At 46.7% G+C, this 18,264-nt stretch overlaps 1 protein-coding gene across 1 annotated transcript in view; it reads left to right on the plus strand.

The window, feature by feature from the left end:
- Positions 1-16,838, plus strand: part of BMP7 (bone morphogenetic protein 7) — an 89,980-nt gene extending 73,142 nt beyond the window's left edge. The window contains exons 4-7 of the mRNA XM_075350568.1: positions 7,581-7,778; positions 8,583-8,659; positions 10,940-11,050; positions 16,117-16,838. Of these exons, the coding sequence (XP_075206683.1) occupies positions 7,581-7,778; positions 8,583-8,659; positions 10,940-11,050; positions 16,117-16,266 (536 nt within the window). The 3' untranslated portion in view covers positions 16,267-16,838. The remainder of the gene's footprint in view (positions 1-7,580; positions 7,779-8,582; positions 8,660-10,939; positions 11,051-16,116) is intronic.
- Positions 16,839-18,264: the final 1,426 nt, after the last annotated feature.

Raw genomic sequence — 18,264 nt, forward strand, 5'->3', positions numbered from 1 at the left:
GGACGGTTCCTTCCGGCCCATCCTGGATCTCAAGCTCCTCAACAAGCATGTTCAGGTGCGGCACTTTCGCATGGAATCTCTGAGATCGGTCATTGCCTCAATGACCCAAGGAGATTTTCTGGCATCCATCGACATCAGAGATGCCTATCTGCATGTGCCTATTGCGGTCTCACACCAGCGTTGGCTACGCTTTGCAATCGGAGAGGAACATTTCCAATTCGTGGCTCTCCCATTTGGCTTAGCCACGGCCCCTCGAGTGTTCACCAAGGTCATGGCAGCAGTGGTTGCGGTCCTGCACCTCCAGGGGTTGGCAGTGATTCCTTACCTGGACGACCTTCTAGTCAAGGCCTCATCCAGTGTAGACTGCCAGCGGAGTGTCTCTCTCACTCTCGCCACGCTAGTTCAGTTCGGGTGGCTTGTCAACCTGCCCAAGTCCACTCTGACCCCGACCCAGGTACTTATGTACCTAGGGATGCAATTCGAGACTCTGCCGGCACTTGTCAAGTTGCCCTTAGTCAAACAGCAGTCCCTTCGTCTGGCGGTGCGCTCTCTGCTGAGGCACCGCCGTCATTCCATCAGACACCTCATGCAGGTGCTGGGTCAGATGGTGGCGTCAATGGAAGCGGTTCCCTTTGCCCAGTTCCATCTGCGTCCCCTGCAGCTGGACATTCTCCGCTGTTGGGACAAGCGGATCTCTTCCTTGCACAGGCTGGTCGCTCTGTCATCACAGGCCAGGAGCTCCCTTCAGTGGTGGCTTCGGCCCCTCTCTCTGTCACAGGCACGCTCCTTCCTGACTCCGTCCTGGGTGATCCTCACCACGGATGCCAGCCTCTCCGGTTGGGAAGCAGTATTTCTCCATCACCGAGCACAGGGCACTTGGACTCCGTCCGAATCAGCCCTCTCGATCAATGTGCTGGAGATCAGAGCTGTGTTTCTAGCTTTCCTAGCCTTTCACCACCTGTTGGCGGGCAGGCACATTCGGGTTCAGTCGGACAACGCGACAGCGGTTGCCTACATCAATCACCAGGGCGGGACTCACAGCCGTCTGGCGATGTTGGAGGTTCAACGAATCCTCCAGTGGACGGAGGACTCCAAGTCCACCATATCTGCAGTCCACATCCCAGGCGTGGAAAACTGGGAGGCCGATTATCTCAGCCATCAAACCGTGGACGGCGGCGAGTGGGCCCTGCATCCGTCAGTGTTCAGATCAATCTGCCGCAAGTGGGGCACTCCAGAAGTGGATCTAATGGCATCCCGGCACAACAACAAGGTTCCGGTTTACGTGGCTCGCTCCCACGATCCTCAAGCCTTCGCAGCAGACGCACTGGTTCAAGATTGGTCTCAGTTCCGTCTGGCCTATGTGTTTCCCCCTCTAGCGCTCTTGCCCAGGGTTCTGCGCAAGATCAGAATGGAGGGCCGTCGAGTCATACTCATTGCTCCGGACTGGCCCAGGCGAGCTTGGTACCCAGACCTGCTCCGTCTGTCCGTAGAGGTGCCGTGGCATCTCCCGGACCGCCCAGACCTTCTCTCTCAAGGTCCGTTCTTCCGCCAGAATTCTGCGGCTCTCAGATTGACGGCGTGGCTCTTGAGTCCTGGATCCTGACGGCTTCAGGCATTCCCTCTGAGGTCATCTCCACCATGACTCAGGCTCGGAAGTCTTCCTCGGCCAAGATTTACCACAGGACTTGGAGGATTTTCCTGTCCTGGTGTCGCTCTTCCGACCACGCTCCTTGGCCGTTCTCCTTGCCGACCATCCTGTCTTTTCTACAGTCCGGTCTACAGCTAGGTCTATCCCTCAATTCCCTCAAGGGACAGGTGTCGGCTTTGTCGGTATTGTTCCAGCGGCGTATCGCCCGACTGGCTCAGGTGCGCACCTTCATGCAGGGCGCATCTCACATCATTCCTCCTTACCGGCGGCCCTTGGATCCCTGGGACCTTAATCTGGTCCTCACGGCCTTACAGAAACCCCCCTTTGAGCCTCTCAGGGAGGTTCCTTTGTTTAGACTTTCACAGAAAGTTGTCTTTCTAGTAGCCATAACTTCTCTCAGGAGAGTTTCTGATTTGGCTGCGCTCTCTTCGGAATCTCCCTTTTTGGTGTTTCACCAAGACAAGGTGGTTCTTCGTCCGACTCCGGACTTTCTCCCTAAGGTGGTGTCTCCTTTCCACCTTAACCAGGACATTTCATTGCCTTCTCTATGTCCGGCCCCTGTGCATCGTTTTGAGAAGGCGTTGCACTCCTTAGATTTGGTGCGGGCGCTCCGAATCTATGTGTCACGCACCGCCGTTTTTAGGCGGTGCACATCACTTTTTGTGCTAACCACTGGTCAGCGCAAGGGTCTCGCTGCTTCTAAACCGACCCTAGCTCGTTGGATCAGGTCGGCTATCACCGATGCCTACCAGTGTTCTCAGGTGCCTCCTCCGCCAGGGATTAAGGCGCACTCGACCAGAGCTGTCGGTGCCTCCTGGGCTTTCAGGCACCAGGCTACGGCTCAGCAGGTTTGTCAGGCTGCCACGTGGTCCAGTCTGCACACTTTTTCGAAGCACTACCAAGTGCATGCTCATGCTTCGGCAGATGCGAGCTTGGGCAGACGCATTCTTCAGGCGGCTGTCGCCCATTTGTGAAGTTAGGTTTTGCCTACTTCTCAGTTTGGTTTATTTCCCACCCATGGACTGCTTTGGAACGTCCCATGGTTTGGGTCTCCCATAAGGAACGATAAAGATAAAGAGAATTTTGTTTACTTACCGTAAATTCTTTTTCTTATAGTTCCGACATAGGAGACCCAGCACCCTCCCTGTTGCCTGTTGGCAGTTTTTTGTTCCGTGTGTTTCACCGGCTGTTGTTAGTAGACAGAGTTCTGGTCTTGCCGAGTTTTACTCTATCTCTACTTATGGGTGGATGTCCTCCTTCAGCTTTTGCACTGAACTGGGTAGATTGTCATCCAGGGGGTGTATATAGCCGGAGGGAGGAGCTACACATTTGAGTGTAGTACTTTGTGTGTCCTCCGGAGGCAGAAGCTATACACCCATGGTTTGGGTCTCCCATGTCGGAACTATAAGAAAAAGAATTTACGGTAAGTAAACAAAATTCTCTTTTTGATGTTTGGTCCCTATCTACACTAATGCCTCTTTTTGGGTTAAACCCCCCCCCCCCCCCTCAATTTATGGGTAAATAGGAACCTATTATAAAGAAATAAAATCGCCTAAGGCTGAAGAGCAGGAGAGCTCAGTCAGAAGGCATGACCCTATAATCTAAGGCATGACCAAATAATCCAAGTAAAAAGACTGATGGCCCTTCCTATTTGTTAAAAACTTTCATTAGTTCCTCCTGGAGGATCAGAATGTGTCCTCGTTGTGTGACAATCACAGATGTACTAGAGAGGACTGGCAAACACTGCACCGAGCCCTGACGTTGTGTGATCACAGATCTCTCATCCCAGACTCCTTCACTATTTCCTGCACTGACACATTATAACAGACAGCAGACTATGGACTTTCAGCCTCTGAATGTAGAGAAAAGAAATGTTTCCATTTACTGACTGCAAGTAGTGATGAGCGTGCACTACCATGCTCGGGGGTTTGGTACTCAAAGATCCGGAAAAATGATCGAGTCCCCCATTGACTAATCAGTACATGAGTCAAGTCTGTCCGAGTGTCCGACTGCTCGCTACGAATACCTAGAACACGAGCATGGCAGTGCTCGCTCATCACTAATCATTACGAGTACCGAGCACCCGAGCATGTCAGTGTTTGCTCATCACTAATCGTTCCGAGTACCCAGACCCCGAGCATGGTAGTGCTCTCTCATCACTAATCGTTACAAGTACCGAGCATGTCAGTGCTCGCTCATCACTAATCGTTACGAGTACTCAGCCCTCGAACATGTCAGTGCTCACTCATCACTAATCGTTACGAGTACCCAGACCCCGAGCATGGTAGTGCTCTCTCATCACTAATCGTTACAAGTACCCAGCCCCCGAGCATGGTAGTGCTCGCTCATCACTAATCGTTACGAGTACCGAGCGTGTCAGTGCTCGCTCATCACTAATCGTTACGAGTACTCAGCCCTCGAACATGGCAGTGCTCGCTCATCACTAATCGTTACGAGTACTCAGCCCTTGAACATGGCAGTGCTCGCTCATCACTAATCATTACGAGTACCCAGCCCCCGAGGATGGCAGTGTTTGCTCATCACTAATCGTTACTAGTACCGAGCATGTCATTGCTCGCTCATCACTAATCGTTACATGTACCCAGCCCCCGAGCACGGTAGTGCTCGCTCATCACTAATCGTTACGAGTACCGAGCACCCGAGCATGGTAGTGCTCGCTCATCACTAATCGTTACGAGTACCGAGCACCCGCGCATGTCAGTGTTTGCTCATCACTAATTGTTACGAGTGCCCAGCCCCCGAGCATGGCAGTGCTTGCTCATCACTAATTGTTACTAGTACCCAGCCCACGAGCATGGCAGTGTTCGCTCATCACTAATCGTTACGAGTACTCAGCCCTTGAACATGGCAGTGCTCGCTCATCACTAACTGCAAGTATAAATCATTAAAGGATATACGAAGTTTATTAAAAACATGCAGTTTTAACTTTTTTTTTTTAAAACAAAAGCTTTACATCACAGCGGACAATCCCTTTAAATCTTGATTTCTCAGCTTGCAGTGCGGGGTCTCTCGGCGCTATGTGATCTGCTGGCAGTGGCGGCTGTACCCCTGCTCCTGAGCGAGGGAGCGGCCCCCTGCCTATCTCACACAATCTAGTAACACATTTTACAGGCCGCATTTGTTTTCTGCGCTGAATAAATTACCTGAGGCTGGAATTTAAGATTCTCCTGAGGAACACGGGTATTACTTGTATGGGGGTTACGCACTTTTTTTTTGTTGTTTTTACAATTTTATTTTATTTTATTTTTCTTAGGTTGATGTAGGGGGGGTCTTCTGGTGTTAAAAGATGGTGAACTCTGTACAACCCTTTAGAACAAGTCAGGGGCAGCGGTGGGGTTAGCGGCTTTATTTATTACCTAACTTAACTGTACACAGGCCGGGATTAGGTGACCGGTGACTGATTCCTCAGACGTGCAGAGAAAGGCAAATATAGGCGCTGTGCCGGGTGCACCCAAGGAGATGTGATATGCTGAGAGCAGTTATATACAATGTATCCACACTGTATGGACAGAAGTATTAAGACATACATCTTTATTACTGAATTCAGATTTTTTTTGCTCAGCCACATTGCCCCCAGTGTATAACATCAAACCCCTTGCCATGCCGTCTCTTTACTAACATGGAAGAGTGTGGCTGGTGGTAAAGAGCTCACTGATACCAGTGCAGTCCTGTGATGGGAGCCACCAGGTAACACATCCGTTCATGATATTTCCTCTCTCCTAAATATTCACCATCACCTGTGAGTGATATTATTGAGAAGTGGAAGGAACCACAGCAGATCAGCCACGAAGTGGAGACCACATAACATTACAGAGCGGGGTCACCGAGTGCTGAGGAGCAGAGGGCATAAAAGTCACCAACGTTCTTCTGACTCCATAACTGCAGAGTCCATTCGTCTGGCATTGACATCAGCACAAACATGTGCCAGGAGCTACATAGTATGGAGCATGCAAGCCGTACATCACCAAGCACAATGCCAAGCTATGGACAGTGTGGTGTTAAGCTGCTACCACCAGACTCTGGAGCAGTGAATCGTGTTCTGTGCAGTGATGGATCACACTTCTCTATCTGGCGGATCAGTCTGGGCTTGGTGAATACCAGGAGAACGTTACCTGACTGCATTGTGCCAGATGTACAGTTTGGTGGAGAGGGATAATGATTAGGGATGATCGAATACCACAAATATTCATCTTCACGAATATTCGCAGAATAGATTGCTGCTATTCGACTGTTTTGCCCGCGGATTTACCCGCGGATTTGCCGCGGAAATTTCTTGAGAAATGTCTGCAATCTTTGTGCAGACATTTCCCAGCAAATTCTATGGTAAAAAAAAAAAGCTGTGCGCACTGGTGCGGATTTTTCTCAAGAAATTTCCTTGAGAAGAATTTCTCGAGAAACTTTCTTGAGAAAATGAACATGTCCATTATTTCCGCAGGTACCCTGCAGATTTCGGCAGTACAGCCTGCAAAAATCCGCAGGGAACCACCCGCGGGCAAATCGCGGCAATTCCGCGGCTAATCTGCGGCAAATCCGCGTCAAATCCGCATGCGGATTTGGTGCGGATTTTTTCCGGAGGTCCGGAAATCTTTCACTCCCAGAAGTTTCTCAAGAAATTTTCTTGAGAAACTTCACATTTCTAGTGCGCACATAGCCTAAGGGGTACTTTGCACACTACGACATCGCAAGCCGATGCTTGCGATGCCAAGCGCGAAAGTCCCCGTCGCACATACGATATTGTGTTATAGCTGCCCTAGCAAACATTATCGCTACGGTAGCTTCACACAGACTTACCTGCCCTGCGACGTCGCTCTGGCCGGCGAACCGCCTCCTTACTAAGGGGGCGGGTCGTGCGGCGTCACAGCGACGGCAGGCGGCCAATAGAAGCGGAGGGGCGGAGATGAGCGGGACGTTAATATCCCGCCCACCTCCTTCCTTCCGCATAGCCGGCATGAGCCACAGGACGCAGGTAGGAGATGTTCCTCGCTCCTGCGGCTTCACACACAGCGATGTGTGCTGTCGCAGGAACGAGGAACAACATCGTAACATCGGTCCTTCCGAGATTATGGAGATGACCGACGCTACACCAATCATACGATTTCAACGCTTTTGCACTCGTTAATCGTATCCAAAACGATTTACACACTCCGATATCGACAGCGACGCCGGATGTGCGTCACTTTCTATTTGACCCCTCCGACATCACAGCTGCGATGTCGTAGTGTGCAAAGTACCCCTAAGTCTATGGGAAACCCAAATAACGACTATTCGGCCTTCCCATAGACTTCCATTGCGCATCGAATATTCGCATAGTGGCAACCTATTCGTCGGATATTCGCGAAGCCGAATATTTGTGGTATTCGATCATCCCTAATAATGATATGAGGATGTTCTTCAGTAATCAGCCTAAGTCACTTAGTTCCAGTAAAGGGAAATCTTAATACTTCAGCACAAGACATTTTGGATAATTGTAACTTCCAACTTTGTCGGAGCAGTTTGAGAAAAGGTCCTTTTCTGTTACCTATGATATGGTTGAGGGAATTTTTTGGGGGAAGAACGTAAACGGTTGCACAGAGCCCCAACCTGATGAATCAGGACAGAGATTATGAGCCCAGCCTCTGCCCAACATTGTCTGACCTCACAAATTCTCTTCTGGACAAATGGGTAAAAATTGACACAGACACCTCCAAAATCTTGTAGAAAAGCTTCGCAGTAGAGTAGAGACTGTTATAGTGGCAAAGAGGTGAATAACTACATATTAATGGCCATTAACGTAGAATGGGAAGTCATAAACTCCTCTGGGTGTAATGTGAAGGGGGCAAAATACTTTTATCCATGCAGTGTATTTACCCATCTCTCATATCTATCTATTTATCTATCTATCTATCATGTGAAATGTTCATTTGTGTATTAGGTCAGAGCATAAACCCTAAACTAGCCGGTTTGGTTGGGACTAATGGACCTCACAACAAGCAGCCATTCATGGTGGCCTTCTTTAAAGCTACAGAGATTCACCTGCGAAGCATTCGATCAACAGGTGGCAAGCAGCGCAACCAAAACCGATCCAAAGGACCAAAGAACCAGGAGGCGCTGCGAGTAGCCAATATAGCCGGTAGGTACAAAGATATCCACCCAAACCAAGGGTCGTAAATCACTTCACCTCCTGCTGGAGAGAGAGAATCAATAAAGCTGGGGTCACACATAGCGACAACGACATCGCTGTTACGTCACCATTTTCTGTGACGTAACAGCGACCTTGTAAGTCGCTGTTATGATCGCTGCTTAGCTGTCAAACACAGCGACGCAGCAGCGATCATAACGTCGCTACATGTGCAGAGAGCAGGGAGCGGCGCACACTGCTTAGCGCTGGCTCCTTGCTCTCCTAGCTACAGTACACATAGGGTTAATTACCCGATGTGTACTGCAGCTACATGTCACAGAGCAGGAGCCGGCACTAGCAGCAAGAGCGGCGGAGGCTGGTAACGAAGGTAAATATCGGGTAACCAGGGAAAGGTCTTCCCTTGGTTACCTTATGTTTACAGTGGTTACAGCTTTCCGCAGCTGCCAGACGCCGGCTCCTGCTCTCTGCTCGCTTCATTTCGTCGCTCTCTCGCTGTCACACACAGCAATGTGTGCTTCACAGCGGGAGAGCGACGACGAAAAAATGAAGCAGGACATTCAGCAACGACCGGCGACCTCACAGCAGGGGCCAGCTCGTTGCTGGATGTCACACACAGCGACAGCGACGGGACGTCGCTGCAACGTCACCGAAAATGGTGACGTAGCAGCGACGTCGTTGTCGTCGTCGCTGTGTGTGACACCACCTTAACATGGAATGAAAATGGGCGATTGCAGCAGACCCGGAGCATCAATCCTGCCTAACATCACCTTTCTGCATTTTCCCCCATCTCTACAGAGAACACCAGCACAGATCAGAAGCAGGCCTGCAAGAAGCACGAACTATATGTCAGCTTTCGGGACCTGGGATGGCAGGTAACACATTTTATTTTTTTTTTCATTTTAGGGAGCTTATTGCAAAGACATGATTAAATCTGACTGCCCTTTGCAGCACTCGGCTTCTTCTGTCATGGAGCAGCATGTTTGGCCATCGGTCTATTCATACTCCTTCCTGGTCATGGGCCAGTGGAAAGGGGGGCCGGAGTCTTTGGTTCTGCCTGTCGCCATAGCTGTCAGACTCCCACCGCTTTCTCTTTTATTTATTGCCTATCCAGTGGATGGGCGCTAAATGCTTCCAGCTGGAATACCCCTTTAACAAGGTATACGATTTTTAGCAAGTAGATTACTTACCTACCAGTCTGCCAAATGACAGACCACTCCAATTTATAGGCAGTAAAGAATGAATAATGTCTTGGGCAGTAGTCCGTAATTCTGTGTTGGTGCAGGAGAGTCAAGTGACTTATATATTATGACACATTTAAAGGGGTATTATCATCTTCACAGATGGATATTGACAGATAGTGCTTGTAACTACAAACAATTTAGCATTTTATTGCTTGTTAAAATTTTCGACGGTTCTTGAGATATTAACGCTTTTCTCTTGATTACAGTTCATTGCGTTGGAGACCGACCACCACTCCTAGACTGCAGGACATGTGCAGTGCTTACAGATTCATTCCTGTTGATCTCGTAAGCACTGTTTTGAAGCTTACCACGATTGCTCAGGCACGCTGTCGCCTAATTCTGGACAGTGCTTGAAGCTGGGGAGCAGCAGTGGTCAGTCGCCTAGGCAACGTGCTGTAAACAATAGAATAGTGTTAATATCTCGAGCAGCTGCAGATTTTAAAGGGAACCAGCCAGCAGGTTTTTCACATATAAAGTACAGGCAGTGCCATACTTGTACTGGGATGCTAATTCAAATTATATCTTCACTTTAGAAATTGGGTGCTTGATTGCAGGAAAATCCTTTATTAAACCTTCAGAAATTATGTCATTGGTGCAGTGGCTTGAGCATCGGGGCGGGACTTTGTGGGTCTGGTCCTTTGAAATGATTCCTCCTCCTGCATTGCCTCCTTTTCTTTATTTAATGTTCTCATTACTTGCGCCAGTCATCTCCACAGTGTACTCAATGAGCTGCGGCGGCGCATGCGCTGATAAAAAAGAAAAATTAATTCTGCGCATGCGCCACCGCTCATATTTATCTTCCCAGTGTCTTCAATAAAATGGCGCCGGCGATCACGGTACATGCATCATTTTGCTGAAGACAGTGTCATACTAGCATTATGCATGCGCCGCCAACATCAGCAATGGAGGAATCATTCCAGAGGACCCAACCCACAAACTCCCACCCCGATGATCAAGGCACTGCATCAATGACGTAATTTGTGAAGGTTTGATAAAGGAGTTTTCTGCAATCAAGCATCCAATCTGTAAAGTAAAGGCATAATTTGATTCACCATGCTAGCGCAAGTATGGCACTGCCTGTACTTTATATGTGAAAAAGCTGCTGGTTGGTTCCCTTTAATATAACATAACATTGTCGGGTTATAAATGACTTAATGACAAAATTGTATAATTGGTAGTGGAAGGCTGAACTAGATGGACCTAGGTCTTTTTTCAACCTTTGTAACTATGTAATAAGCACTATCTGACAATATCCATTTACGAAGAGCAACTCGTTGACTCAAATAGCTTAAGGCCTAAGCCACACAGCAAGAAAATCGGTGCGAGTGGAGTGTGATAAAACATCGCATTCCCCTCGGACCAATTCTAGCCTGTGTGTCAGCACACATGAGCAATTATTTTCTCAGCCCTAATCGGACCGAGAAAACAATCGCAGCATGCTGTGATTGTAATGCGAGACTCTTTTCTCTCGCACCCATTCAAGTCTATGGGGCGAGAGAAAAATCGCACTGCACTCGCAGACACCGGTGTAATGCGAGTGCAGGGCGAGAATGGCAATAGCTGGCTACGGAGGAGAGTGGGAGATAAATCTCTCCCTCCCCTCTTCTGTGCCAGCCCGTCCCTCTGCAGAGCCGGACCGCCCCCCACAGCTGAGCTCCACACGCACAGTCGGACCTCAGACGCAGGGATACTAGCATGACACTCGGCTCCTGCTGTGCTGCCAGCGCGAGCCGAGTGTCATGCGAGCATCGCAGTAGTGCCCCTTGTGGCCCCGGCCTAACACTGACCAAATAGAATATCTCAATGGTGAAAGATTCACAAAGACAGAAACCAACCTTTATTGACCAGGTTCACTATAAATTCATCAACTAAACGTGATTTAATGTAAATGCTCTGCTCCATTTCACACAGGACTGGATCATCGCTCCTGAAGGTTACGCTGCATATTACTGTGAAGGAGAGTGCGCTTTTCCGTTAAATTCCTACATGAATGCGACAAATCACGCTATCGTACAAACACTGGTAAGTTGTATGGACTTGTTATATGTCATGAGGGTTAAGCCTGAGGCATGAATTTTGCAATTTTGTTTCACTAAAACGTTTGCACCATTTGATTTTCAGACTTTTTTTCCCCTGCACATTGCTGGCTGCTAAATAAGTTTCTATTTAGTACAGGACATCAACTTTTCAATGTCCCTAATATGCCTAATAACATTTTTTGAGAAAATCAGTGGCCACCGATTGGCTGCAGAACCCATGTGACATAAATAATACTTTCCAGGGAACACAACATGCGGTGCAGGGGAGCATCAGTCTGGGAGGAAAATTTGCTCTTTATTAATTTTAATAGACATGTTAGGGATATTAAAAAAAGATTATCCAGTCGTGAACAATCCCTTTAACTTGGAGTCTAACATTTTAACAATTAGAGTGTAACACGCTTATCTCTATTTTTGTGCTGATATTTAACCACAGATCACATCAAAGCTGAGTTGAATTTTGATGTGGTCAAAAGAAGGAAGATAAGAACTATAAACTCTTCCTCAGAACTTAACAACAACAAAAGAAAATATGCAACCCAATAAAATTAGATATAAAACATGAAACACCCTCAAAGAAACATGAAACACCCTATATTACAGTAATGTATAAAAGAAAGCCTAAATGGGAGCATCTATATACTGTACGCAAGGAGTTATAAAGATAAATATCACCCCCAAAAATGTATAAAATAATATTTAAATATACTTCATATTTTTTCAAGTCTCAAAAAGTATAAAACTATATAAATATATAATGCATCAAAAAAGACAAGTGTGTCAACAAAAAACTAATACAGTGTAAAGTGCACAAATATATGTACAAGTCCATGTGCAGTATGGAAGTCCACAATTAAGTGGATGGATACATTTTATAGCATGTCCAAAGATACCTACATATTATGTCCAAAGAGATAAATACAGGCAGAGTCGCCATACACGTGTGTTTCGTATATAGAATGCTTTGTTCACTCCTGGACCATAAACAAAACACTGATTAACACCTCCAAACAGAATAAAGCAAGTGTAAGCAGGTACAAGCTGCCATGACTGCATAATATAGAAAAAAAGAATACAGCAACACTCTGTTAGCTCCAAGATTTGTGCAAACATTGAACATATGAAATTTGAACTCCATTACTGCTATATGGAATATACTTTTCTGACTGAGCACTCCTCCCTATTTTTAATTAGTGCCGAATCCTACCTGCCCTTAAATTTGTAGAATTTTAGCCGCATGATATTAGTCCCATCAAGGAAGGATGCCTTGCCATGGCTGATAGACTTTTTTGAATTAGCCAATTTATGCGCCAAGTATTTCATATAGCAGTAATGCATTTCAGATTTCATATGTAGAATGTTTGCATACATGTTGGCGCTTACAGTGTGCTACTGTATTCTTTTGTTTGTGTTCAATCTCATGCAATGACAGCCTTTATATTTGATAATGTACAGCTGGTTTCCATGGAGCTCAGCCACCAGACCCTGGCCAATAGTGTGCAGTAATTTCAGTCCAGGAGAGGTTAACTCCTAACATACCAGCCACCTCTCTCCAGCTAAGTGATTTAAATACAGCAGTTAGCCGCTCACCTTCCTCCAGTTGCCACCTTCCTCCTGTTCCCTATCAGCTCCTGACAAGCTGATGTTATAAGTCTTGCAAAATCATCATCCCCCCAGCATCAGTAGCTTTAAGAGCAGGTCTCCTAATCTTGGTTCTCATTCTACTGAGCCCTGTGTGTGTTCAAATGCTTTGGTATCGCTATGTGTACACACCTAAAATAATATAACTGAAGCCTGGTAACATTTCAAAAAAGAGTAAAAACATAAAGTCAATAGGCAACAAACAGTAAAGCGGGCTCTACACGCTACGATATCGTTAATTAATTATCGTCGGGGTCACGGTGTTTGTGACGCACATCCGGCGTCATTAACGATATCGCAGTGTGTGACACTTATGTGCGACTTACAACGATCGCATAAGCGGCCAAAATCGTTTGCAGCGGAGAGGTCGTCCTAAAGCAAAAAATTGTTCTCTTCTAATTAGCGATGTTGTTCGTCGTTCCTGCGGCAGCACACATCGCTATGTGTGACACCGCAGGAGTGACGAACATCTCCTTACCTGCCTCCACCGGCAATGCGGAAGGAAGGAGGTGGGCGGGATGTTTATGTCCGCTCATCTCCGTCCCTCCGCTTCTATTGGATGCCTGCCATGTGACGTCACTAGGCAGGTAAGTCCGTGTGACGGGGATAAGCGAGGTTGTGTGCGACGGGCAGCGATTTGCCCGTGTCGCACAACCGACGGGGGCGGGTACGATCGCTTGCGATCTCGCTAGCGAGATCGCAGCGTGTAAAGCCCGCTTAAGAGGCTAAAGGTAAGAACTAGTGATGGGCGGGCCCGGATTGTAAAAGTTCGGATCCACGCGGTTTCAAAAGTATCTGGGTGATGGACCTGAGCCCAGTGAACTCCGGCTCAGTGAACTCCAGCTGATAATTTGGATCCAGTAACTCTGGAAATAAAATAAAAAAAAAAAAGGAAAAATAAAAGTAAAGCAAGTGCACTATACTTACCATAAACTATACTTAGTTTCCGGCATGGCTATAACTGCTTCCGGGTTGTGCACTCTTCTTTCGAGGCCATTTGTTAACATCATACATACTTACTGCTTCCCCCTCCCACCAGCAGTCCTAGTATCTGTGAATGGTTATAGTCAGACGCGCCCCCAGCCTGTGTGATAGCGACTGCTTGCGTGCGATCATAGACCTTGTCTGTGGGTCACTATCGTGGTATAAAATTAAATAAATAAATTGGCGCAGGGTCCCCCCGTAATATGATACCCTGCACAGATAAAGGATACGGCTACACGCTGCAGCCCCCATCCGTGCGCTTATCTTGGCTGGTATCAAAATATGAGAAACCGCATGCAGCATTTTTTATTTTTATTTAATACCCAGCCATGATAAAGCCAACAGCTGGGGGCTGGTATTCTCAGCATGCGTAGGCCCATGCTTATTGGATCCCCAGCCTAAAAATAGCCTGCCAGGAGATGCAGGTCTGTAAACTCAGAGACCTCACCTGAGGTGAGGTGACTGACTTTACTGAGGTCAGGTTACCTGTGATCACAGGTGGAGGACCTTGGGAACCTCCAGCTGTGACTGTAAATAACCTGAGTGACGTCACCACTCATTGTGTGGCTCAATTGTTCTCTGCCTAAAGCTCACAGTAGGTGGTCATGTTCTCTGGCTGCACACTGTGCCTTCAGATGTAGCAGAGCTGGAATAGTTGTGGGTCCTCATGTGGATTACGTCAGATGTGGGTGCTTTTGGGGTTAATAAAGTGGTGAAAGAGGGTGGTTTTGTTTTGATTATATATCAAATAAACAATTTTTTGGGTATTTGTGTTTTATTTCTTTTCACTTACAGATTAGTAAAGGGGGGTCTCATAGACGCCTCTCGTTACTAATCTAGGACTTAGTGGCAGCTGTGGGCTGTTATTAACCCCTTATTACCCGATTGTCCCTGCACTGGGGCAATTGGGAAGAGACGGGTAAAGTGCTGGGATTGTCACACCTATTGGATGCGACAATCCTGGGCAGCTGCAGGATGCTATTTTTAGGCTTGGGGGGCCCAATAAGCATGGGCCTTCCTAGACTGAATACCAGCCCTCAGCTGTCAGCTTTATCATGGCTGTATATCAAAATTGGGAGGGGGGGGGACCGCATGCCATTTTTTAAAATTATTTCATTAACTAATAAAATTTAAAAAAAGCCACATGCGGTTCCTCTTATTTTGATACACAACCAAGATAAGCGCACGACTGGGGTCTGCAGCCTGTAGCCATTTGCTTTATGTGTGCTGGGTATCATAATACAAGGGGATCCTACACCATTTTCTTTATGTAAATTTATACCACAATAGGGACCCGCAGAGACGGTGTACGATTGCAAGCAGTCAGACGCTGTCACACAGGCTGGGGGCGCATCTGACTGCAACCATTCACAAACGCCAGAACTGTTGGTGGGTAGGGGAAGCAGTGAATATGGATGAAGGTAAGTGAGCGGTCCCGGAAGAAGCGTGATGGGCCTGGAAGGTGTTACACCGTGCTGGAGACTTGGTAAATATAGAGCACTTGCTCTAATCCTCCTATCCCTTCTAAAACCATTTCTAAGCTCCAGATTCTGGTCCCCATAGACTTCTATGGGGATCAGCATCCGCCCAGATATCTGGGATCAGTTCCGGGATGCAACTGATTTTTTTTTTTTTTAAGTCCGGTCAGTCCCGCCGATCCCTGATACCTGCGATTTCGCCCATCACTGCTAAGAACACCTTGACATCTATATATTTATCCCTCACAGTTCCATAAAAAAAATAAATTATATACATTTAAAGCATATAGTGACATCCAGCTAAATAATTATTTAAAAGAACAAAGAGCAATGATGGTAATCAGTATTATTACCAAAATGGGATTGATCATATATAAAGTATAGAGACAGACAGCAAGGAGACCTATCCCTAAAGTACAAAACACACGGATATATACCTGTAGAGGAAACCGCCAGGGACTCACCACTCCTAATGCACATTTTGCACAAAATGCTTTGTTATCTTTGTTTAAATAGAGTGATAATACTGTAGACTCCGGAACAAAGCACTGATGACTGAATGTGTTACAGCAGAACTGAGCTTTTTAAATCTACTAATAATACAGTTCTGCAATTCACCGATACTGTATCCCGAAGAGGAGAGCCTGCCCAGTCAGAAACCAGGAAGTAAAGAGACTGGAAAGCTGTGTATTGCTCAAGAGACTACTTCAGAATAACACCTTAAAGGGAGTTTGCCAGTACTGAATGACGGCTCAAACCAAGGAAAGGTTCTCGGTGCACCCTTGGTGTGGTCAAACAGTTCAGTGCACCTTCCTACCTACTTGTTTTCCCAATATTTTACATCTTCTCTGACTTTGTGTATAGACGTGTATATACAATGTCTACATGTTATCTTTAAGAGGAAAGTCCATTCATAACTGGAATTTGCTTTTCTATCTCCACACAGGTTCATTTTATCAACCCGGATACCGTGCCCAAGCCGTGCTGTGCTCCCACTCAGCTCACCGCCATATCTGTTCTCTATTTTGACGACAGCTCCAATGTGATACTTAAAAAATACAGGAACATGGTGGTCAGGACCTGTGGATGTCATTAATAGCATGGAAGATCCGCAGCCATATACGATCCAACCAGCAAATAACAACCTACTGCACTCACCTGTCCAATCCCACCGCTCAGGTCCTGTCCACTTGTGTTTTATCTCATTCTGAACATGGTTTCCGTCACAGCTCTATGTGTTGCAGGAGGTTCGGGAACAGGCTCTATTTCTGCCCCAGGAGCGATACGCAATCATTATGTCTCCTGTACTATTTACTGGGGCCGATGGGGAGATAAAACATTCTGCAATCATATGTCCACTTCATATTCTGCCTTGTGGTTGGAGTTCACAGCATTCTTGGCTTCAGACAATTTTCCGATCTTCTTTCAAGCTGCCGACACAAGACTGAGTGAGACGATGATTAATATTTGGAGACATTTGACTTTGGTCTGTCGTGTCAGGTTGGAATCACCAGCCATCCATACATGAGACCTTCCTCAAGATGAGGTGATAGATAGCAATAAAAAAACAATACTAATCCAGTCTTCTGGCTGATGTCAGAGCTGCAGAATCATGTCCTTGTACAGAGTGGAAATAAATCAGTCTCCTTTACATCTTGGGTACTAAAACCAGTCCCATTGTCATATTTTCAGTGGATATACCTACAAATGAAAGGATTATTGAGACAGGTCATCATTTAGTCCCTCAGATAGGGCACTGAGTTATAGGGCACTGAGTTATGTCATTGGGGTTTCTCCTAATTTCCATGCCAAGGCTCTGAGATTAGGAGTTATGTCTAAAAAGACACATGTATGTTTTTCTCACTATTTGACATGAAATCAGAATAAACCTTTCCCGTTTTAGGTCAATTAGGAACCAAAATTATTTATATTTGCCAAATGCCAGAATAATGAATGAGAGAAAATGTTGTAAGGCATTTTTATTACTTTCTGCAAAGTCAAAAGTTTACATACACTAAAGCGGGCTTTACACGCTACAACAAATCTAACGATGTGTCGGCGGGGTCACGTCGTAAGTGACGCACATCCGGCATCGTTAGTGTTGTTGTAGCGTGTGACAGCTACGTGCGATTGCGATTGAACGTAAAACCGTTCATCGCATACACGTCGTTCATTTCCTTAAAATTGCACGTCGGGTTGTTCAATGTTTCCGAGGTACCACACATCGCAGTGTGTGACACCCCGGGAACGATGAACAGATCTTACCTGCGTCCCGCGGCTCCCGCCGGCAATGCGGAGGGAAGGAGGTGGGCGGGATGTTTACGTCCCGCTCATCTCCGCCCCTCCGCTTCTATTGGCCGGCTGCCGCGTGATGTCGCTGTGACGCCGAACGTCCTTCCCACTGCAGGAAGTGGATGTTCGCCATCCACATCGAGGTCGTAAGTACACATCGCGTAAGGGTAAGTACGTGTAACGGGAAATAATCGTTTGTGCGACACGGTCAACAAATTGAACATGCCGCACATACGATGGGGGCGGGTACGATCGCATACGATATCGTATGTGATATCGTAAGGCGTAAAGCAACCTTTAGAGTACTATGCCTTTAAACAATATGGGACAGCCCATATGATGATGTTATGTCTTTGGAAGCTTCTGATTAATTGGCAAATCTGAGTTAGGTAGAGACACAGCGGTGGATGTATTTTAATACACACCTAAAACACACTGCTTCTATGTGTAGCATCATGGGAAAAGTCACAAGAAATCAGCCAAGATTTTAGGAAGAGAATTGTGGACCTGCACAAATTTGGTTCATCCTTGGGTGCAATTTCTAGATACCTGAAGGTACCTTGTTCAAGATGTTCAGCCATCATACCGCTCAAGAAGGAGAAGGCTTCTGTGTACTAGAGATTAATGTGCTTTGGTCAGACATGTGCATATCAACCCAAGAACAAAAGCAAAAGACCTTGTGAAGATGCTGGTGGAAGCTGGTAACATTGTGAAACGTGTACTCTATCAACATGGGCTGAAAGGCCAATCTGCAAGGAAGAAGCCATTACTCCAAAAGAAACATAAACAAGCCAGAATAATG

Source organism: Anomaloglossus baeobatrachus, chromosome 5 (assembly GCF_048569485.1).
Source record: "Anomaloglossus baeobatrachus isolate aAnoBae1 chromosome 5, aAnoBae1.hap1, whole genome shotgun sequence".
Lineage (NCBI taxonomy): Eukaryota > Metazoa > Chordata > Amphibia > Anura > Aromobatidae > Anomaloglossus > Anomaloglossus baeobatrachus.